A 23,650-nucleotide genomic window follows, 5' to 3' on the forward strand; every position below is an offset into this window, starting at 1 on the left:
TACAATATGGTATATATCATTCGAGTGTTGTCATGTCCATGTCACGCACTTCCTTAACTGACAATGGCTGGTCAGGAGTAAACTCTTCCGACGGGATTTCGACTTCGATGCAATCTTTAATTTGTGTCATTATTTGTTGAATGTTGCCCTTGGCAACTATTTTGAACACCGCGATGTCGTCGGCGTCTGTGTGCTCCAAAGTGTTTCGCTCGACGTATACAGCCGTCCTCCTTCCTACTACTGGTAGATTAGATTCATTGGCTAAAACCCATGTAATTGGATATAGATAATGTGTGCAGTGAACGTTGAAAATTAGTATATGTATTTACTTTCTATTTTAACTTAATTAAAAGGTTTTTTAATATTGAGCTATATCAATTTACCTTCTGTAGGCATAGCAATTTGCAGCAGTGTTGGAATTGTTTGTTCAAATACCTGTAATAAAATGTATAATATGAATTTCTTATATACGAGAATAAGTCCATTTTAATACGGATATACTAAAAGTTTCTTAAATTTAAACTTTCGTGAAATTTGTATTTAATAACTATTATAGATACTTTACGATCTGATTTTAATTTGTTATATTATAGATCAATCGTCCATTGACTTACATTCTCAGTAAATTTGTCAGTGTAATATATGACAATCAATATATCCGATATGTTTTCGTGCGGTTTATTACAAAACTGGACAACTGCTTTCACCATAGCTTCAGCCACTTTGTCGGCTCTCAATCTTCCTTGGTTAAGCACTGGGAACACAATGGAAGTGTACCCGTCTTGTACGGTTTTCTCGAGGCAACCTCTGACAAGATCAGCAATCGTTTTCAAGTTCTGAAGAAAATTTCAATGTCAAAGATAAGTATTGGCAATAATATCAATATCGCAAGTTTCATCAGACGTATATCATTTAGCATCTCTATGTATGAGGTCTTCTAAAAGAAATGAAAGACTAAGTGCAATACAATAAGACACACGACAAAATCACATAACGAAGAAATTCAAAATCACATGTTGTTATATTGGTAGTTGTTTTGGTGTTTGTATTTAAATCATCAATACGTTCACAAAACCTTATATATCTACGAAAAACAAAGTACACATGTTGTGCCTTACCGTAACAAAGTCACACTCTTTTGAAGGTCCAATAACGTGATACACGCATTTAGACCTAAGGCTACCTTTTCCAGCCCCTGTGCTCTTTACCTCGCCAAACTCAAGACTTCCTAGATTTGTCCATTCTTGCATAATATTTCCAGCTCGAATGATGTCTGTGGACAATCTTCCACGTTTAGTTGGATAAGAATCGCAGACGTTCACAATCACATCCGCCTTAAAAAGGCCAGAGCTCATTTAGTTCGAAAGAGTTCAATATGCGGTAACTCTATATCTCTATCAACTGCAGTATAAATAACGTATCAGAGTTTCTGAGAAAAAAATGCTTTTCACTAACTTATAGCACTGTTGTCTCTCGTATATCGCAATTTTCACGAAAAGAATGAATGTATAAAGATAACATAGAGGTACAGATCTCAGCCTTCGTTTAACGACTTACTCCTTGTTTGCGTTCGTTAAAGTTCGAATAAATCAAAGTTATTGCGATCAAAGATATTAACATAATATTATAGTAGGGCTCATTCATACAACGGTATATACGGTTTTATGGATTCTTTCATTTTACAAATACGATATTTGGAATTTAGATATTATCTGTTTGGTTTGAACATACTTCTACATATAACACATGTACGTGTACCGAGTGAATATATCATATTTTGCATCTTATATGGAATTTGTGTTTAATTATATCTCGTTTAGATAGGTTATCTGGCCCGGAAGCAAAAATATATATTAACCGACTTGCAGCAAATGTGTCCATATAAAAAATAGATATAAACCGTTATGGGAAATTTTTTCTCAAACCTAGCCAGATTATTATTTTTATGATCTTAAGATTTATCTTTATATCTCAGAAACCGATTTAATAAAACAAGCAACTGTGATCTTTAATATTTGTTTGATCAGACGACCCAAATCTACAAAGGCGTGTAACTTTCTGCAAAAGTATTTAATCCACCAAATTGCTTAATCGCAAGTCAAAGCGTTGTCATGAAAATATGCAGAAACGAATTTCCAGTTACAAGCATATGTGACCTTGACCTTTTAAATGCTTCATTCAAAAGCAATAGCCGTCATTGTTTACTCCAAGTTATCAGCTTATTAATTAAGAATTTTTATTCAAAGCATTCTTTAGAGACCATGTATAAATTGATTTCTTGATACAAGCTCATATGACAATGACCTCTGACCTGGCAAACTGAAAATCAAAATTTGCTTTTTTATCAATCTAACCACCAGACCGCTTTGAATATTCGTTCGTCATTGCGTTTACAATTTATACTGCCGAAACAAATTTCCTTGTACAGAACACTGACCTTGATCGATTAAATGGATAGGCGGATCCCCCTTTTTTAAACTAATTACAATAATGATTGGCATGACCTTACGTTAACTCATTTTCAAGATGTCATGCGGGCACAAACCTACAGTGGCATGTCACCTTGACTTTTGGTCTGTTCACATAACAATCGGAATGAGTTTGTCTTGGCTCCAAACCATTGTAACACGTTTCATGGTTGTCGGTCAAGCGTTCTTCAGAAACGAAACAAACGGTATACTTACAAACCTGCCGACGTATCTACCTACCGAACCACCGACCGTCCAACTGACCAATGGACATGTGAGAAAACGAAATAATTGCGCTTCATCGAGTAGTTCATTTAAAGGTATATCGATGAAATAAAAGTTAACATGACCAGAGAAACACGTTTTTGTCTGATTTGCCTGCTTACACCGATGAAATTTCATTCGAAATATCTATTATTTGTGAGGACCCGGCGTAGGCTCCAGTTCTCCTTACTAATTTACTAATTTACTGACGAACGTAAGGGCGAAATTTATTATAGCTCGAATATTGGGATTTTGACAGAAATGTATTTGTGTGTGTTGTGGGGAGGGGGTGGGGTTAAGCGGGAGTATCCGAAGGAAACATCACCCGTCCGGTATTGCGACCACCAATCAAACGTACATAACTTGATATTAATACGACGATTAAGTTGTCAAATGTAATGCATAGTTCATGAATAAGCATTTGGAGCAAACTTAGCGGGTTTCAACATGCTCGTGATTAGATGACTTACCTTTCCTTATTGCGTTCAAACATTTGAAAACACGTGAATGTAAATCTAATGTTTACTCTGATTTAAATTACCAAAAAATACATGAATTTTGTTAATGTAATGTAAGCACATTAACTTCCTTTCTGAAAGCTATTAAACAACAGCATTTGAAAACGACGGCTACCTGTTGTTGAGTTACATCACCGGTGACAATATGTAGGGTTGTACGCTCTGTTACATGTATTTTAAACGGCAAACCATCTAAAACAAATATTGAATCTTTATAAAATAAGATTTGTTATTGGATGTGACATATGCTCCGAAGCATGCGGTTTTTCAAGCGCAAGTGGAGCTGTTAGTAACACATTGTCTGATCATGAAGAACAAATATCTGATATAAAATGTAAAATCAGCACGAGACATAATAATTTGTTGAGCTGGGTCATGTATAGACCATTTTCACAATAAGCAAAAATCGATAAGAGCGCGAAGTCACGTGACTCGCGGATTTCCTGAACGAGGCTGACCGTAATGCCATTTTTTATAGTACTAATTTAAATAGTATAAATACCGAATAGAAATTTTAGCTATAATATTTAGAGGCCGTTTCGTCTCCCACAAATATCAGACTTTTACCAAATGTTTATGAAAATATTGCAAACAAAAATGACTTTTCGATCATATATATGAAAATATCAAACATGTAACTGAAAACATACAATACATATGTGTGTCTAAAATAGCAAAAATGGTAGTATTGTGAAACTGGTCTCTTGTTTGTATGACGGTGTTAACCGTTCACAGAGGAGGAGGAAAATAAACATATTATCATGCCATGAGAAAGAAAATTCAAAATATTAATAAACACATCAGATTTTTGCAGCCTGAATCTTCAAACACAACATCAGAACTAGTGTATGGGGCTGATAAAGGGGGAAGGGTGGTAGAAACAGCTTTTGAACTTACTGCATCTGACGAAAGACGACTTTATGAAAGTGCGATGATACTACGCAGATACATTTTTAAATCTCGCTAGAATTCGTGTTCTATGCCATGGCCACCATCAGCCAAATGGTTAATTTTAGGGGAACGGCATCCTTCAACAAAGGTTTTCAACTTTTATGTGTCGGTTATATCGGCCAAGTCAAGCATCAGGGCAAATCATGTTAGCACCAAAGTTAAACGATATGAAAGGTCCTTTGCTGAATATTTATGTTATGCAGTTAGCAATAGTGAGTGGTTGATGCCAAAACATATCCTCCTGCCAATCACTGTCCGTCATCTTACAGGAAATGCAGAAATTACAACAATTTTGAACCGCTATGGGCATGCTCATTCATACACACGGATGATGACGCTTAAAAACATCATGCATAACGCAGTCATAAAGTCTGGAAAAAAATTACCCAAAACATATCAACTGAACACAATAATGTTATGCACTTTTGCTGGGATAACTTCGATCTGAATAAAGAAACGCCATCTGGTGCTGCCACAATACATTCCACACATGACATTGTGTTGCAAGAGACCTTAGGCTTATTCGTCGAAGTCAATGATGAGATGAACTCAGGTAGCTCACAAGATAACACAGTCACAAAAAGGAGTTATGTATCAGACCTTGATATGCTAACCCGAAAGTTGAACCAAACTTTTTTATTCTGAAATTAAACGACCCGAGTAAGACTTCAGACAGTGGATTTAAACACATTCATCTGGTTTTACTGTAGAGTGATTGGCAGTTCCTTTGAGAATCAGACTTCCCATCTATTACCGGCTGGTAATCAAACACTGCTAAGCCAACACAAATTAAACAAACCACCGTTGAATATATATTTGCTAGCTACCTGTAAATGTTTCATTCAGTGAAAATTCTACTGTGCACCATATTCTGTATACATCGGTTTCTGCAACCAAAGAAGTAGGCCGAACTAACACCATTGTCACTTTTGATTTAGTCGTGGCTAAAAAATGCCGATTCGTTGTGTTGGCAGTATTCTGAACAGTACAGCAAAGTGAGTGTGTGTATGAGAGTTTTTTTATACAATTTCTTCCCTTTTTAGCACACTTGTAAGCATGCTCAAAGGAAGTGGGTTCGCGGAGGTATTTATTGAGTCAAGCATATGCGCCAGTGGGTCACTGGATAAAGTGATGTCCGGAAGGCACTATAATCGAGCTCTACGGGCCAACAAGCTTTAAATAGAAGGCCTATAAAGACTGCTGTTGAAGCGTTTCCAGAAATGGATTCAGTGTAAGTCGATTATCTGTTCCTATTTCAAGGAACCCAGTTGACCCACAATTAACAAACACGTTAAATGCAATTGGTGGCTTTAATTGGTTCAGTAGGAACTATTCTGCCTACTTTCGCTGGTCAACCACACGACACTGCAAGGCCCAGTATGTTGAAGCTGCTCTACAAATCACATAGCTGCTGAGATCAGTACACAAAGATTTTGAACCATCTCACTTTCAGGAAAGTGAAACATCTGTTACGAAAGTAGTTGATGAACTTTACAAACCCATTTGATGTGGAAAACGGACTGGATGAGTTGTATTGTTTATCATCTGGTGTTCAATCTAAACCTGAAGCAGCTGCCTACCTACTTGAGGTAGTAGATAACTTGTTCTGGAAGTTGAGTATCATGTATGTGATATGAATGAAAAGCCAAATTACTCGGATGTAAATAAGCTCCAGTTGTTACATTCTGTAAGGGAAGTGAGATCAAAGGTAATATTCTGAACTCATGCGACACAATGGGTTTGTGTTTGTTACCTCCATGTAAAGCAACACTTAACATGACGTGCTAATTACCAAACATATATTTGTAACACGCCCATGAAAGAAATCCCTGCATGCCTGATGTTCCAAATAGTGGCTGGAAACTTGGTGCAGACGGAAACGAATATGTGTGGATTGATAGTGACATTGTCTCGCGTGAGCTTATGCACATACTCTGTACAAAGTTGCAAGAGGATAAAACCAGTATGAGGATGAAAATGATGATATCATTAAACTTGACAATTTGCTTAATGAAGTGTTTGATACTCAGTGACATAAATTCTGTGTCTTAACTATCAAAATGAAAAATGGCAAATCGTTAGTTACACTTTGATTTGAAAGTATTAAATAGTAATAATAATAATAATAATAATAATAATAATAATAATAATTATAATAATAATATGATGATGATGATGATGATGATGCTGATGATGATGATGATGATGATGATGATGATGATGATGATGTTGATAATCATCATCATTATTATTATTATTATTTTTATTATTATAACAATAATAATAATCATAATAATAATAGTAACTTTATTTAAGATGAAAAAACATTATCAGGTAATAACTATCCTCTACGTGGAGCATTAATCGGTCTATTATTTGCCTGAGAGATGAAGTCTTATGTTTGCTATCTTTTTTATCATCATTATTTTATCAGTATTTTATCATGACTAATAATTGTAACATTGATTATTGTCATTATTTAACCAAGCTTGTTGGCATATTGTTTGATATTATTATGTGATTATTATCTGAAATAATATGTTTGACACACAAGCGTTAAAGAAATGTGAATCATATACAAAAATGTGTTAAATATATATGTGTTTCATATATTTTAATAGAAAATATAATTATATAAACATAAGGCTTAGGCTGTGAATTATTACAATATATTTTTTATTAAGGAATGTTAAGATACGTTGTTTTCTTAAGAAGTTTGCTTTTTGTATGAAAGGTAATCTAAAATAAAAATAAAAAAACGTTTTACACTCATACATTTTAAAGTTAAATTTCTTCATAACGCCCCGCTGGCCAAATGCAAACAATGTGTCATGAGACTCAGTGGATATAGAGGATTAAACAAATAGGGTCTATAAAATTCCCCCTAGGGGGGACAAAAGTGTTCTTTGCCCGTTTGCCAATAGTGTGCATTGCGTTATTGCTATTACTTAACATAATTGTAATTTTCGAATAGTTAATTATTTAATTTTTGTCTCTAAATTTTCGGACTGTGTTTTTTTTCCGTATTTGAATTTTTATTCACGTTTAACATGTAACCACTAAGGATATACGACGATGTGCAACTGTCCAGTTACTGCGAACTATAGGGTAGTACTAGTGGCCACCGAACTCACTTGACCTCACTAGAATGCGGAGGTCAAGGATGGAAACAAATAGATGCGTCTTTGTTCGAGACAACTGAAGTTGGACATAACAGGGATAAAGTGTGTATCAAATCTATAATAATGATATTTTCAAGTTTTAAAAACGAGATATAAATTTGTGAAAATGTAGAAATGATTCTGTATAAGTCAGTGAATAATATGATGTAAATTTTGTGGGAATCCCGTACCAATAACGAAGTAAAATGGATGAAATAGTGGGAAGTCCCGGAACAGCGGTTTTAACATAAGTTCCACAAAGCCATGAAAGCGGATACCAGGAGAGAACATATTCATTAAACGTGAGTAAATCGCTGCAGAAAAAGCTTGCCGCTACGGACCAAGATGTTGTTGTGTACGAGACTGGAGGTGGACTGCGATTATTACTAAATACCGGTATGTTTGAATGCTTCAAGTTTGCGGTTGATAAATTTTTTGGTGACACTTCTCTTCCATTTAAATGCTTCAAAATACCGATACATGATAAACAAGGGAATTTGGTAGAAACACAGTACAAATTAAGTACAGGGCGACAATCTATCTACACGTTGAACTTATACCACACAAAAAGCTCATGTCTGATTAATGGAAAAAATGCGCAGAAGTTAACCGACGTTCACCTTCCAGTCATGTTAAAGAACATAGAAGACATGTTATTGCCTGAACAAATAACACCAACAGATATAAACAATTCTTTAAAACAACTTCTTATGTCGGTAAATAACAAGACGGCAAAACCCTCGAGTGACCACCATGAGTCTGATGTCCATGACAATGAGTTGCGCAAATTGAATGAGACTATACAAGTTGTTCGCAAAGAGAAGCAAATTCGTCATTCTATCCAGAGCCAGGAATCAGATATCAAGGGTATTTTGACTGACTTTATGAAATCTGTTTCTGAACAAATACTCGAACTTAAATATGAATTAAAAGAACAGGTAAAGAAAACGTCGGCTCAAATGGAAGAACTTAAAGGGGCCTTTTCACAGATTTTGGCATTTTTTTAACTTATTCATTAAATGCTTTACATTGATAAATGTAAACATTGGATCGTAAAAGCTCCAGTAAAAAATCAAGAAAAAAATTAAAAAAAGGAAAAGAACATTGCCCGGAGCAGGTTTCGAACCAGTGACCCCTGGAGTCCTGCCAGAGTCCTGAAGTAAAAACGCTTTAGCCTACTGAGCTATTCCGCCGAGTACATATTCTTGACGTATTTTATATCTTATATAAGCAATCTTCGTAGTTTCACAAAATTTAACGACAAAAACAGAACTCTCCAAATTATTCAATCGTTTCGCGTTGCAACGCTTTATAATTTTTAGGTTTTAAAATCGTCAAAAGATGCATATAATGGCTATATTAGAGCATGGTTAATGTTCAGTATTACTGTTTCCTCACAAATATCATAACTAAAACGAAAACTTACGAATCTGAAACAACTTTTTTCAATTTTGTCAATTTACCAAAGCGTGAAAAGATCCCTTTAAAGACATCACTTGCGGCCTCAAAAAACACCATAGTCTTTGCTGTAATGATATTTCCTCAAAAATGCAGGACGTTGCTGAAGAATCAGAGTCAGTTAAAACCCAAATGAGTGTACTAAATGAAGAACTTCTCAAAAGATGGCAATCGTTTTCCGACTCTATCAAAACTCAGTTGTCTGCTATTACAGATCACAAGAAAGAAAATCATCATTCAGTACAGTCACAAGCTACAAACCAATTACCATCCATTATAAACAGAGAAACAAGCTTCGTGCAGATCTTTCAGCAAGCACATTTCCATCCCCTGCTAGCATTGAACCACGGAGAACTCTCATCATTGGAGACTCGATTTTGAAAGGAATCAAAAAGTTCGGGTTAAAACGCGACGTTGATATACGCACTTGTCCTGGAAACACTCTTAACGGGATTCAGTCGCAACTAAATAAACTGAATTATACTCAGTACGAAAAAATAGTGGTGTATGCGGGCGGTAATGATGCCGCTTCCGGTTCCTCCCAAAAGACGTTGTACATTGATGCCAAAGCTCTACTGCAGGACATTCAAAATAAATCATCATCGTGTCATATCTTCATATGTACTGTCTGTCCGCGAACTGACGCTAATGTCGTTCCATTGAATGATCTTTTAAAGCAGTTAAGTGATGAATTTAAGGCGCAAATTATCGACTGTCATCAATCGTTTGTGTTCGGGAATGGAACTACTGCCAGGAATTTCTATTTTCGGGATGGTATTCATTTGAATAGGTCTGGAACAAGTGTTCTTATTGCGGCGATCCATCGTGAAATACCAATCACGCGACAAGTTGCCGGAAACAGCATAGCAACTGATCAACGACGGTTTGACTCTCTTCAGGGACGACGAATGACGCCAAAAGCATATTGCAATGTGTGTGGCTTGAATAATCACGACACAAATGACTGCTACCGGAAATGGCGTCGATCATACAGTAACCATACCAACTTGTGGTCCGAGTCTAGGAGATACGGACAATATCACCGTCAGAGCACGGCCCCAACTGAACAACGGGCTGCATAGGACATTCGCACGAGGCCATCACACATTTCAAATCCTGAGAGCGGTACTGTTTATTATAATAAATTTGACGTTTTAAATAACTTATGTATAGAATGTAATAACTGTGTATGCAAATGTGATTCTGACACTAGCATTTTAAATACGATTGTATCAAATAAAGCTGTCTACTTAGTATCAACTATAAATGATAAAAATACGCTATTAAAAAGAAGCACTACCATTGAAAAAGAGAATTGTTTTTCTAATGAAAATTGTAGTATTATTACAGAGTCAACTTTGGATTTTAATTTCACTAATAGTGGATTACATGTTGTTTGTTTAAACATTCAACACATATTACCAAAGATTGGTGAAATCAAATATGTACTTTATAATTCGGATATTCACATATTAGGACTTATTGAAACATTTTTGAATGCTGAAATATTAGATAGTGATATACAAATTCCAAATTATAATATTATTCGCCGCGACAGAAACATTCGAACGGGTGGAGGCATATTAATTTATATTAAAGATAACATACCTTTCCAACATAGATTGGACTTGAACGTAAATTCTTTAGAATCAGTTTGGATTGAAATAATGTTTCCTCAAACAAAATCATTCTTAATAAACTTTGTATACAGACCACCGGATTCTACAATTGAATGGATATCGACATATAAATCTAATTTTAAAAATGCTAATAACTTAATGGATAAAGAATTTTATATATAAGAAGATTTTAACATAATTTTTTTTTCTGACAAAGATGTGTTCAGTAATAGTAAATGGTCTTCTTTTGTAATAGCAAATGGACTCCAACAAATGGTCAGGCAACCAACACGAATAACAAACTCATCAAACACTATAATTGATCATTTGTATACTAATCGTCCGGATCGAATCATGGAAATGTTTGTATCGTCCTATAGTATAAGTGACCACTTTCCAGTGTGTTTCACCCGAAAGACACGTTATAAACTATCTAAAAACACGCATTTAACAAAGGAATATAGGCAATTCAAAAATTTCAATAAATCAAACTTTCAAAATTATGTATTAATGTCAAATGTAGAACATGTTGAAACAATAGCAAATCCAAATACTTCACTAAGTTATTTACTAAATAAAATCAATGAAGCGCTAAACGTTCACGCACCATTAAAAACAAAAAGAATAAAATCTGATCGTCTGCTCAGTTGGTTTACAGCGGAAATTAGACAAGAAATCAAAGTTCGCGATTGGTTAAAAAAGCATCATAAAAAAGATGAATACAAGAAACAGCGAAATCGTGTAACATTCTTAATAAGAAAAATAAGAAGCAGTTTTATAACCAATCGGTGAAGGAAAATGCATCAGTTCAGCATCTATGGAATACTCATAATGCTTTAACAAAACCACAAACTTCACTAACTCTTCCAACAAAAATAAGGATAAATAATTAAGATATTGAAAATGTTGATGATATCTTAGAAGAATTTAACAATCATTTTATCAACATTTCCCATATAGTTTCGAAAAGAAAATATGACCCACACATTTATCAAACTTTTAAAACATTTTTAAACAAAAAATAGAAATGAATGTATTTGACATTCCTCAAATTACGATAATTGACGTTCGGAAAATAATAGACTCTCTCAAAATATCCAAAGCTGCCGGAATAGACAATATTGGCGCTAAAATTCTCAAATATTGTGGGGATACCATTGTATGTCCGATTACTTCTATTATTAATAATTGTATAAATGCTGGAATTTTTCCTGACCAGCTTAAAGATGCATATGTTTTGCCAATACATAAAGGTGCAGATAAAAGTGATCTTAACAATTATAGACCAATTTCTATTCTCACAACAATTTCGAAGATATTTGAGAGACACATTACAAATCAACTTAAATCATATCTTGACAAGCATTAACTACTCCACAGTTACCATTCTGGTTTCCGCCAAAATCATTCCTGTCAAACATCCTTGATTCGCCTTGTAGATTCTTGGTTACAGTATATTGATTCTGGTCGCATGGTTGGGTCAATTTTCCTGGATCTCCGGAAAGCTTTCGATTTAGTAGATCATGATATTTTACTTGAAAAACTCAGCATGTACCATTTTTCTGACAATGCTCTAGCTTTAATGAAATCTTATCTTTCTAATAGAAGACAGTGTATTAAAATAGGTTCCAGGCAATCGTCGTTTCAATATATCAAAACCGGTGTACCACAAGGCTCTATACTTGGGCCAATTTTATTTCTTATTTACATTAATGACATCCCATCCTTCGTTAAAAATTTAACAATTGATCTTTACGCAGACGATTCAACATTACACGTATCGGATTATAACATACATTATATAATATATATATATTGTATATATAATATATTGTATATATAATATACAATTAAAATTGCAAAAAGATTTGGACAGAATAGCAACATGGTGTTCCTCTAATTATATGTCAATTCATCCAAACAAAACTAAATGTATGCTTTTATCAAAAGCTCGTTGTTCTACTGACAAGCTTAGACTTAATATTAATGGCATTCTCCTTGAACAAACCAAAGAATTTAATTTTACTAGGAGTTACGATTGATGAGCATCTTACATGGCAATCTCACATAAACAGTGTATGTCGTAAACTTAACTTTAAACTGGCCTTATTAAAACGAATTAACTATTTTATTAACTAAGAAACAAACAAACTATTTTACAACTCATATATATTAACGACTATGGATTATTGTTGCGCATTATGGTGCTCAGCAACACAGTCACACTTACGTAAAATACATTCGATACAAAAACGAGCTGCTAAAATAATACTGAATAAACCATATTCAACTCCTTCAGCTCCCTTATTCAAAGAACTTGGTTGGTTGACATTCAATAACAGATGTACTTTCCTAACTGGATCTATTGTTCATAAGTTTGTAATAGGCGCAATGCCCTCTTTTTTCAATAATGTTATACATATCTCAAATAACAATGTGTACGCTCTTAGATCCATCACACAAACTGATATATCATCTATTTCGTTTAAAACAAATTATGGAAAACGAGCGTTTTCGTTTCGGTCACGAACCATATGGAATTCAATTCCAATAAGCATCCGACAAGTGTCTTTGAATACTACATTCAAAATAAAATTAAAAGAATACCTACAAACAAATCATTGATATATATGTATGCTCATTTGTTTATTTTTCTATGTTAATACTTTGTTGTGATGTGTCTGATGTGATTTATTTGAAAGTTTAATTTTTGAAAGATTGATTTTGTATCATATTTTGCATATTTTGTATTATCATAATCATCATCGTCATCATTATCATCGTCGTCGTTGTCTTCGTCGTCGTCGACGTCGTCGGAATTGATAAGGAAGTTATTATAACATTTAACTGTATTGTTCATTTTCTTTTTTCCCTTGTATGTTCGTATGCATGTTTCAAAATATATACTTGTGTTTTGTTACTGAAGACCACATTGTAAAAAATAAATTATTTCTTAATGTGAATTCTTCATGAAATAAAGTTATTATTATTATTATTATTATTATTATTATTATTATTATTATTATTATTATTATATTATTAAATCTATCTGTATTAGGCGTGTAATAACTGGTAACGTTTTGTCATTTTACAGTTCTTACTTGCGTAATTTTTAGCTCAGTTGTTTTCGGAGAAAACCCGAGGTATTGTCATAGCCAACTCGTCGTCCGGCGTCTGCCGTCCGCGTCGTGCTAAAACCTTAACATTGGCTCTAAAATCAAAGTGCTTCCACCTACAACTTTGAAATTTCATATGTAGCTGCACCTTGATGAGTTAACACGCCACACCCATTTTGGGTCACTAGGTCAAAGGTCAAGATCACTGTGAACTCTAAAAAAACTTCTGACAAGCTGTCATTTATTCAAAACTGCACCCGCAGCCGAGCGTTGGCACCCGCTTTGTGGTGCTCTTGTTATATATACTGACAGTATATTTTATTGAGATTGATATTTATCAACTTAATATTCACGCAATGTTAACACGACATTTAACATGATCATGGTACGTTCACGCAATTTATCGTATCCAGTGATAGAAACTAATTTCTAACGGTTGGTTGTTCTGTGGGCTAGGATGTCAATACCGATTAAATAGTATCGGCATGTATTACTTGTTCAAACATATTAAGGTATTTTCATTTGCCAAAACAATTAGTTTTCTATTTGCTTGAGCTTATTTCTAATAGAGGAGCATTGATGCATTGTAGGAAATCGTTTACAGCTGTTAAAGAGTATCTTGCAGGTCGGACTATCGATTGTTCTAATTGACTGGCCCGGACTTCAATCTACTATTATGTGCATTTAACAGTATATGCTCTGTGTATAGGTGTCTTTCGCAACCGTTGTTTATTTTTAGTGTTTTCACTTCATATACACTTATATTTGCTAATTCAGCATCAATATACTTATACAATATCTCGGAAAGAGGAAAATAATGCATTTAATATCAACCGTACTTTCGTTTGACAACTGACCATGCATGTACGATGTGAATCTAAATTTAGTTTTATTGCAGATTCGTTCATACCTATTCATACGACACACGAACATTTACTCCGATCCTAACAAAAAGACAGTTCCTATAGGCTAAGAGGACTGTACAGTCATGTAAAATATCGAATATAATATATATATTTTTTTTATAAACAACTGGTGAGTTGCAAATAATTGCTCAGTTACCACATTTTATCTTACTCTTTTGACCTGTTAATTCTTTTCAGCTCAATTCAACATTGAAAAATGCACATAATATCACTGGGTTTCTCTTAAGTGCATAGGAGAGACAGAAGCCGTTTATGTGTTTTACTAGGTTGTTTCTTTAACATAAAATGTATATCTTTGCACAAATTTGCGAAATCGAACTCTTGAAAATTGTGAAAATTTTATTTTCTGATATTTTTCTCATTGTTAAGTGTTTTACATACATAGTTGTTGTTGAGCATCGCAAATAGTCGATTATGAATTCACTTTCATCATATAGATATATATTCCAGCCCATGGGATTCGATATGACTTATTTTATTACTATCGTCACAAATTTTCAAAATCCGTTCTATTGTATCGTATCGTCACATTTAAACATTGAACTTGAATGAAAGGATGCTTAGAATAAATGCAATATTTTCTTTGAAATGTAATATTTATTCATTCGTTCATACTTAATCTGATTAGTATTGTATTATTGGAGCTTAATGACAAATTTGCGATCTGATTGTTGTATTCTCTGCGTGCAATATCGAAGTATACACGCCCTTGATAAGTGTGAGGACGCTAGTTATACATATGAATGTAGTGACGCAATGTAGTGACGTCATGGTATGTATTTAATGTGAAACAAGACTCGTGATATCGAAAAAAAAAACACTCGAAACTATTTAAACTGAATATATTGTGTCCTGATCACACCCAAGGAAACCCGATACCTTGTGAGCAGCATAATACCATCCGAGTAGCTTTGTATATTTTAGCCTGAACTTACATAGGGTAAGTAAATTGGAAAAATTAAAAAATTACAAAGTCCAATTTCAAACAACTGTTTATTAACATTGATAACAAAGGTATAGGCCTACATGTAGAAAAACTCCTGACAAATGTTCTTAAAAAATGAGCGAAATGTGACTCCCTGAAGTAGATAATCGGGCAAAATGGGCCATGTTCAGGCATTTAGGGGAGAAAAAGTGGTTTAATTTGCAAGCCACTACAATAATTAAAGGATTTATACAAACTTACACATGTCTGTCATAACCTCTCAGCAGGGTTTCTCCGGAAAAAAAAATTGTGGAGAAATTTGCGTTTTTAATGACCATGTTAGGAAAACATGGATACCATCTGGAAAAGAATAGGAAACCTTATGTGAGCAGCAACTTTATAATTCTTCTTCGTGACAAAAACAACCTAATTTCCAGCCATTTTGTTGCAATTTCTTTGTTTTGTAGAGACCTATAGTAAGTATTTGTGAGCACATATGCATACAAATGTACTTTTAATGCCTTATATATTATCGATAGTGCCTTTTCAACATGCGCCAGTTTTATTTCATTTTAAACGCAGATAAGCGTCGGATTCATATCGCTGGACTGAGTTTAAAACTTCAATCGCACCGCTGTACCACCAAAATGTTACGGACCTTTCCTTTGAGGTAATACCGTTTTAAATACTTGATTACTTATAGCTTTCAAATAGATGTTAATATAGTGTTACGCTTGTTCCATCCGTTTTGAAATATGACACAAGTCGAAATAAATGTTCAAACAATTATTTATTCGTGTGAAGATAAATATTCGCAATAAACAACCGTTAGAGAGCAACACAATGTAAGTTATTCCTAACCGCCAGCTTCCCGGTAATTATACTTGGGTAGTGTTTACACGGATTTACACATGTGACGCACAATCAGACAGTTCTGCGTTCTTTCAGAATTTATGTAAATAATGCAATAAAGGTGTTAAAAACGTTTCCAAAAGCAGAGTTACTTTATGTAAACAATCTTCATAACAATGGATTATTACTATAAAACGTATGTGTTTCCGACTAAAGGTATTACTTCCGACGGGATTTCGACTTCGACAATCTTTAATTTGTGTCATTAGATCTTGAATTTGCCCTTGGCAACTATTTTGAACACCGCGATGTTCGGCGTCTGTGTGCTCCAAAGTGTTTCGCTCGACGTATACAGCCGTCCTCCTTCCTACTACTGGAGATTAGAATTGGCTAAAACCCATGTAATTGGATATAGATAATGTGTGCAGTGAACGTTGAAAATTAGTATATGTATTACTTTCTATTTTAACATTAAAAGGTTTTTTAATATTGAGCTATATCAATTTACCTTCTGTAGGCATAGCAATTGCAGCAGTGTTGGAATTGTTTGTTCAAATACCTGTAATAAAATGTATAATATGAATTTCTTATATACGAGAATAAGTCCATTTTAATACGGATATACTAAAAGTTTCTTAAATTTAAACTTTCGTGAAATTTGTTTTTAATAACTATTATAGATACTTTACGATCTGATTTTAAATTTTTATATTATAGATCAATCGTCCATTGACTTACATTCTCAGTAAATTTGTCAGTGTAATATATGACAATCAATATATCCGATATGTTTTCGTGCGGTTTATTACAAAACTGGACAACTGCTTTCACCATAGCTTCAGCCACTTTGTCGGCTCTCAATCTTCCTTGGTTAAGCACTGGGAACACAATGGAAGTGTACCCGTCTTGTACGGTTTTCTCGAGGCAACCTCTGACAAGATCAGCAATCGTTTTCAAGTTCTGAAGAAAATTTCAATGTCAAAGATAAGTATTGGCAATAATATCAATATCGCAAGTTTCATCAGACGTATATCATTTAGCATCTCTATGTATGAGGTCTTCTAAAAGAAATGAAAGACTAAGTGCAATACAATAAGACACACGACAAAATCACATAACGAAGAAATTCAAAATCACATGTTGTTATATTGGTAGTTGTTTTGATGTTTGTATTTAAATCATCAATACGTTCACAAAACCTTATATTTCTACGAAAAACAAAGCACACATGTTGTGCCTTACCGTAACAAAGTCACACTCTTTTGAAGGTCCAATAACGTGATACACGCATTTAGACCTAAGGCTTACCTTTTCCAGCCCCTGTGCTCTTTACCTCGCCAAACTCAAGACTTCCTAGATTTGTCCATTCTTGCATAATATTTCCAGCTCGAATGATGTCTGTGGACAATCTTCCACGTTTAGTTGGATAAGAATCGCAGACGTTCACAATCACATCCGCCTTAAAAGGCCAGAGCTCATTTAGTTCGAAAGAGTTCAATATGCGGTAACTCTATATCTCTATCAACTGCAGTATAAATAACGTATCAGAGGTTTCTGAGAAAAAAATGCTTTTCACTAACTTATAGCACTGTTGTCTCTCGTATATCGCAATTTCACGAAAAGAATGAATGTATAAAGATAACATAGAGGTACAGATCTCAGCCTTCGTTTTAACGACTTACTCCTTGTTTGCGTTCGTTAAAGTTCGAATAAATCAAAGTTATTGCGATCAAAGATATTAACATATATATAAGTAGGGCTCATTCATACAACGGTATTATACGGTTTTATGGATTCTTTCATTTTACAAATACGATTATTTGGAATTTAGTATTATCTGTTTGGTTTGAACATACTTCTACATATGACACATGTACGGTGTACCGAGTGAATATATCATATTTTGCCATTCTTATATGGAATTTGTGTTTAATTATATCTCGTTAGTAGGTATCTGGCCCGGAAGCAAAAATATATATTAACGACTTGCAGCAAATGTGTCCATATAAAAAATAGATATAAACCGTTATGGGAAATTTTTTCTCAAACCTAGCCAGATTATTATTTTTATGATCTTAAGATTTATCTTTATATTCTCAGACAACCGATTTAATAAACAAGCAACTGTGATCTTTAATATTTGTTTGATCAGACGACCCAAATCTACAAAGGCGTGTAACTTTCTGCAAAAGTATTTAATCCACCAAATTGCTTAATCGCAAGTCAAAGCGTTGTCATGAAAATATGCAGAAAACGAATTTCCAGTTACAAGCATATGTGACCTTGACCTTTTAAATGCTTCATTCAAAAGCAATAGCCGTCATTGTTTACTCCAAGTTATCAGCTTATTAATTAAGAATTCTTATTCAAAGCATTCTTTAGAGACCATGTATAAATTGATTTCTTGATACAAGCTCATATGACAATGACCTCTGACCTGGCAAACTGAAAATCAAAAATTTGCTTTTTTTATCAATCTAACCACCAGACCGCTTTGAATATTCGTTCGTCATTGCGTTTACAATTTATACTGCCGAAACAAATTTCCTTGTACAGAACACTGACCTTGATCGATTAAATGGATAGGCGGATCCCCTTTTTTTAAACTAATTACAATAATGATTGGCATGACCTTACGTTAACTCCATTTTTCAAGATGTCATGGGGCACACCTACAGTGGCATGTCACCTTGACTTTTGGTTCTGTTCACCATAACATCGGAATGGAGTTTGTCTTGGCTCCAAACCATTGTAACACCGTTTCATGGTTGTCGGTCAAGCGTTCTTCAGAAACGAAACACACGGTATACTTACAAACTTGCCGACGTATCTACCTACCGAACCACGACGTCCAACTGACCAATGGACATGTGAGAAACGAAATAATTGCGCTTCATCGAGTAGTTCATTTAAAGGTATATCGATGAAATAAAAGTTAACATGACCCAGAGAAACACACGTTTTTTGTCTGATTGCCTGCTTACACCGATGAAATTTCATTCGAAATATCTATTATTTGTGAGGACCCGGCGTAGGCCCAGTTCTCCCTACTAATTTACTAATTTACTGACGAACGTAAGGGCGCGAAATTTATTATAGCTCGAATATTGGGATTTTGACAGAAATGTATTGTGTGTGTTGTGGGGAGGGGGTGGGGTTAAGCGGGAGTATCCGAAGGAAACATCACCCGTCCGGTATTGCGACCACCAATCAAACGTACATAACTTATATTAATACGACGATTAAGTTGTCAAATGTAATGCATAGTTCATGAATAAGCATTTGGAGCAAAACTTAGCGGGTTTCAACATGCTCGTGATTAGATGACTTACCTTTCCTTATTGCGTTCAAACATTTGAAAACACGTGAATGTAAATCTAATGTTTACTCTGATTTAAATTACCAAAAAAATACATGAATTTTGTTAATGTAATGTAAGCACATAACTTCCTTTCTGAAAGCTATTAAACAACAGCATTTGAAAACGACGGCTACCTGTTGTTGAGTTACATCACCGGTGACAATATGTAGGGTTGTACGCTCTGTTACATGTATTTTAAACGGCAAACCATCTAAAACAAATTTGAATCTTTATAAAATAAGATTTGTTATTGGATGTGACATATGCTCCGAAGCATGCGGTTTTTCAAGCGCAAGTGGAGCTGTTAGTAACACATTGTCTGATCATGAAGAACAATATCTGATATAAAATGTAAAATCAGCACGAGACATAATAATTTGTTGAGCTGGGTCATGTATAGACCATTTTCACAATAAGCAAAAATCGATAGAGCGCGAAGTCACGTGACTCGCGGATTTCCTGAACGAGGCTGACCGTAATGCCATTTTTATAGTACTAATTTAAATAGTATAAATACCGAATAGAAATTTTAGCTATAATATTTAGAGGCCGTTTCGTCTCCCACAAATATCAGACTTTTACCAAATGTTTATGAAAATATTGCAAACAAAAATGACTTTTCGATCATATATATGAAAATATCAAACATGTAACTGAAAACATACAATACATATGTGTGTCTAAAATAGCAAAAATGGTAGTATTGTGAAACTGGTCTCTTGTTTGTATGACGGTGTTAACCGTTCACAGAGGAGGAGGAAAATAAACATATTATCATGCCATGAGAAAGAAAATTCAAAATATTAATAAAATTCTCACAATAATTTACAATTAACTTAGTGATAACGAAATCTTAATCGCTTGTTTTACAAACCCAAGGACGGACTGTAAGACTACACTACTGTATGACCTCCTTCGGGGCATTAACAATATTTACATTCGGAAATGTAAAATGTACACAAGTAAGTGTTGTAATGGTAAGTTCAATTGAAGGATAAAACAAAAGCTACGTACGAGAATATTCGTCAGTTTGAATTGGAAGATCCCCATGAATCTCCTGAATAAATGTAATATTTGTGTTATTTGTATAACAAAGTATTAAAGCAAGATTGTAAAGCGCATTTTCAGTTATAACAACTCACTTGTAACGTACAATATGTGTCTGATAAAATCAGACCATTTAACATTGTGTTGTTACAACATGTACGTTAAATGGTCACCTTATATTTGTAATAAGGTGTTTCCTTATATTCTGATCAATATATTGTTCGTTATTCAAACATTACCCCTCCTCTGTTTGTCCATCGTTTCGGTTTTAGAGGTCGCCTGGTCCAAAACAGCGAGTTGTCTAACTTTATAACGACATTGGTATTAACCGCTGGTTGGTCTTCTGTTGAGGTGGCAGTGGAATCGATCAATTCTGGAAGATTAAGAACAGATTAACATATACTGCATGGGAAGTGCATTGAACATGTATTTCCTTTCCACTGAAATGCTTGATTTATATCGGGCTGATAGATTAAAGTAGTTGAGTATTTATGTTGGATTTTTTAACTGAAATTCAATCAAAACTATTGTATATTTTACGATCGCCATTGTCCTGTCTGTTGGTGTAAGTCAAGTTCAAATTGTGAGTGATAAAAACTCTAATTAGGAAAAATAACTCAGATAACTGAATAAATAAGGTCGTGATCGTTTGTAATCATATATGATAAAATTTCATGAGGACCATCGTATTATGGTGCGTGATGCATAAGCTTATAACTATGGTAAAGCAAATGGACGAGTATTATATTTTTGTAACACGTGTCATGCTCATGGCAAACGGGTTTACTTTAACAATTATACTGTCGGGTATCGTATAATAGTTGTATATAATAACTGAAGTTCGATTGTGAAATAAGACTTGAAGCGCAATCCAGGCTCGACCTTTCTTTTACTAACATTTTAAATGTACAACTAACAATAATAAACAACAATAAAAATAATAATGACGTCTTCAAAACGTGAACGTTCGCGCCGTCGATGACGCGCCAAATCACAGCATTCTCCCGACCGCGAAAAAAAGAAAACACAAATATACTGATATTAATTTACGACATATAACAAAATAACAAATAGATATAACAGCACATTATAATTAAGTGTCAATGTTATCAAACTGCTTGTGTTAAGAATTCAGTCTCTCATTGTTTATTTATATGGGATACAATTTAGTAATAAGTTTATTTAAGCACAAGCTCGAATAAGGCGATTCTTGTGGTTAGAATGGGGACTTAAGCATAGCACATTTAAGCTTCTTGTTTATGAGGCTCTGACGTTTTCTGTACAGTTATAGTTGGCGACGATCTTTCGTTAGAATAATAACCGATAAATTTACTTCGATTTTTGTGTGGCGAATTGATGCTTTTCCGGCTTCCTCTATGATGCTCCGTTTGTCAATTCCACTTTGAGCATTCGGGGACCTTCTAGCGTGACTTTTCTGGGCTGATAATAGAGACGATGATGCACCATGCGATCCGTGATGACGTTCGGTATCACGTTACAATAAAGATTCGATGAATTTCACGATATTATGCGATTGCAATCTGGCCTCGAAACGATGTTCGCTACTGTCCAAAATAGTGTTTGAACTTGATTTTGTAAAAGACGCCGTTCTGTTTTGAATCCGGACTCTACTGATTAGGTCACTTCTACTTCTCTCGGTGTGGAAATGTTTTCGGAAAGAAACGCGTTTTATTTGCTTCTCTTTTTCTGAATCGGCACTCAGGCCTCTCGCGCTCAGCATTTCCTGCCGCTTTGAGCACAAAGGAACTGACGTCTTTCATACTGGTCCGTGCTCCTCGCGGCACAATTCCATAGTTCGCCCCTGGCGTCGTTACTGACGAACCATAGCCTCAAGACGTTTAACACTTTAGGCCACCAGGCGGTCTGTGTCATTGGGGCGGTTGTGCGCCTCGAGAGATTTTCGCTTCCCCGATGCCGCTCTTAAGCCTTCCGTTGTTTGTAGGATCTGGTGGGGTAGGCGTAAGTGTCGCTGTGAGTTGGGACGTCTCGGTCTTTAGACAGATATGTCTCTGTAGATTTCGGACACGAAAGGAGCTCGATTATTAATCGACCAACGCTTTCGTATTTGCTCCGCCCACTGACTCTCTTCACCACCCTATCAGAAATGTTGTCGGTGCGACACCTTTGTTTTGACCGTCGGTTTTGTCGCTTCATCCGGATCATATGTCGATCCAGAATTAACTGTTAGTCGTCGATTTCATTATCTACGTTGTCGTCGATTGATCTGACCGGCATCTTGGAAGTTTCTGGTAAGATCGGTTTTGATTGCTCTGAAGGTCGAAAAACTTATGAGTCGTAGCGGTCTCCTCGCTCTTCTTCAAACGTTGCGTATGTTTCAGATTATGTACACAGCGTTCCATTTTAAAACTTGGTGTTTTCACATGAAGTGGAGATGATTTCAATTGCTTCTCCTGCTCTTCTGTGATTGTATTTTGAGAAGACGGGTAAAAATGATAATCTGACCCGATAAAATTACCCTGTGAATCTAAGTTTGCGGTTGCCGACTGAATTCCGACGGCGATAGGCAGTGAAAATTGCGAGTTATTGCGGTAAAGATACTTAGGATGCTGATTTGTCTACTGCACCAACTAAATTAGGTTCTTGCTGTGATGGTTGAATGTTTCTCAGATCTCGAATCTAACTCGCGCATGCATTTCTCAGATTGTAAAACTTCCTCGAGCATATCCTCGTTGTCCGTTAAATCCATGATCTTTTCGTTAAGAGTCTGTAACTGAGTTATTTTGTTCATCAAATTTACAAAGAACGGTGTTATAGTGGTGTGCTATAGTAATGAGTTCTAGTGGTGTGTTATAGTGGTGTGTTATAATGGTGTGATATAGTGGTGTGTTATAGTGGTGTGTTATAATGGTGTGATATAGTGGTGTTATAATGGTGTGATATAGTGGTGTGTTATAGTGGTGTGTTATAGTGGTGTGTTATAATGGTATGTTATAGTGGTGTGT

The 23,650-nt window shown here is 34.8% G+C and overlaps 2 protein-coding genes and 1 long non-coding RNA gene across 4 annotated transcripts in view; all 3 read right to left on the minus strand.

Annotated features, from left to right (window-relative positions):
• The window catches only part of LOC127864918 (uncharacterized), an 84,438-nt gene that overhangs the window by 41,786 nt on the left and 19,002 nt on the right, over positions 1-23,650 (minus strand). The window lies entirely within an intron of this gene.
• Positions 1-23,650, minus strand: part of LOC127869349 (protein mono-ADP-ribosyltransferase PARP14-like) — a 37,817-nt gene that overhangs the window by 6,509 nt on the left and 7,658 nt on the right. Inside the window, exons 5-11 of one of the 2 annotated variants that reach the window (XM_052411863.1) lie at positions 20,906-21,039; positions 20,634-20,676; positions 3,366-3,442; positions 1,119-1,334; positions 615-836; positions 384-435; positions 50-261 (exon numbers count right to left, since the gene is read on the minus strand). In XM_052411863.1, the coding sequence (XP_052267823.1) occupies positions 50-261; positions 384-435; positions 615-836; positions 1,119-1,334; positions 3,366-3,442; positions 20,634-20,676; positions 20,906-21,039 (956 nt within the window). Of the gene's footprint in view, positions 1-49; positions 262-383; positions 436-614; positions 837-1,118; positions 1,335-3,365; positions 3,443-19,753; positions 19,831-20,633; positions 20,677-20,905; positions 21,040-23,650 lie in introns of both variants that reach the window. The other variant, XM_052411861.1, reaches the window with a different exon arrangement.
• LOC127869374 (uncharacterized) lies at positions 16,793-17,560 on the minus strand. The gene is made up of 3 exons (XR_008044536.1): positions 17,501-17,560; positions 16,997-17,218; positions 16,793-16,817 (listed from the first exon to the last, which is right to left on the minus strand). It is a non-coding gene; the product is annotated as an uncharacterized LOC127869374 (long non-coding RNA).

The sequence above is a fragment of the Dreissena polymorpha genome, chromosome 1, assembly GCF_020536995.1.
Source record: "Dreissena polymorpha isolate Duluth1 chromosome 1, UMN_Dpol_1.0, whole genome shotgun sequence".
Taxonomy (NCBI): Eukaryota; Metazoa; Mollusca; class Bivalvia; order Myida; family Dreissenidae; genus Dreissena; species Dreissena polymorpha.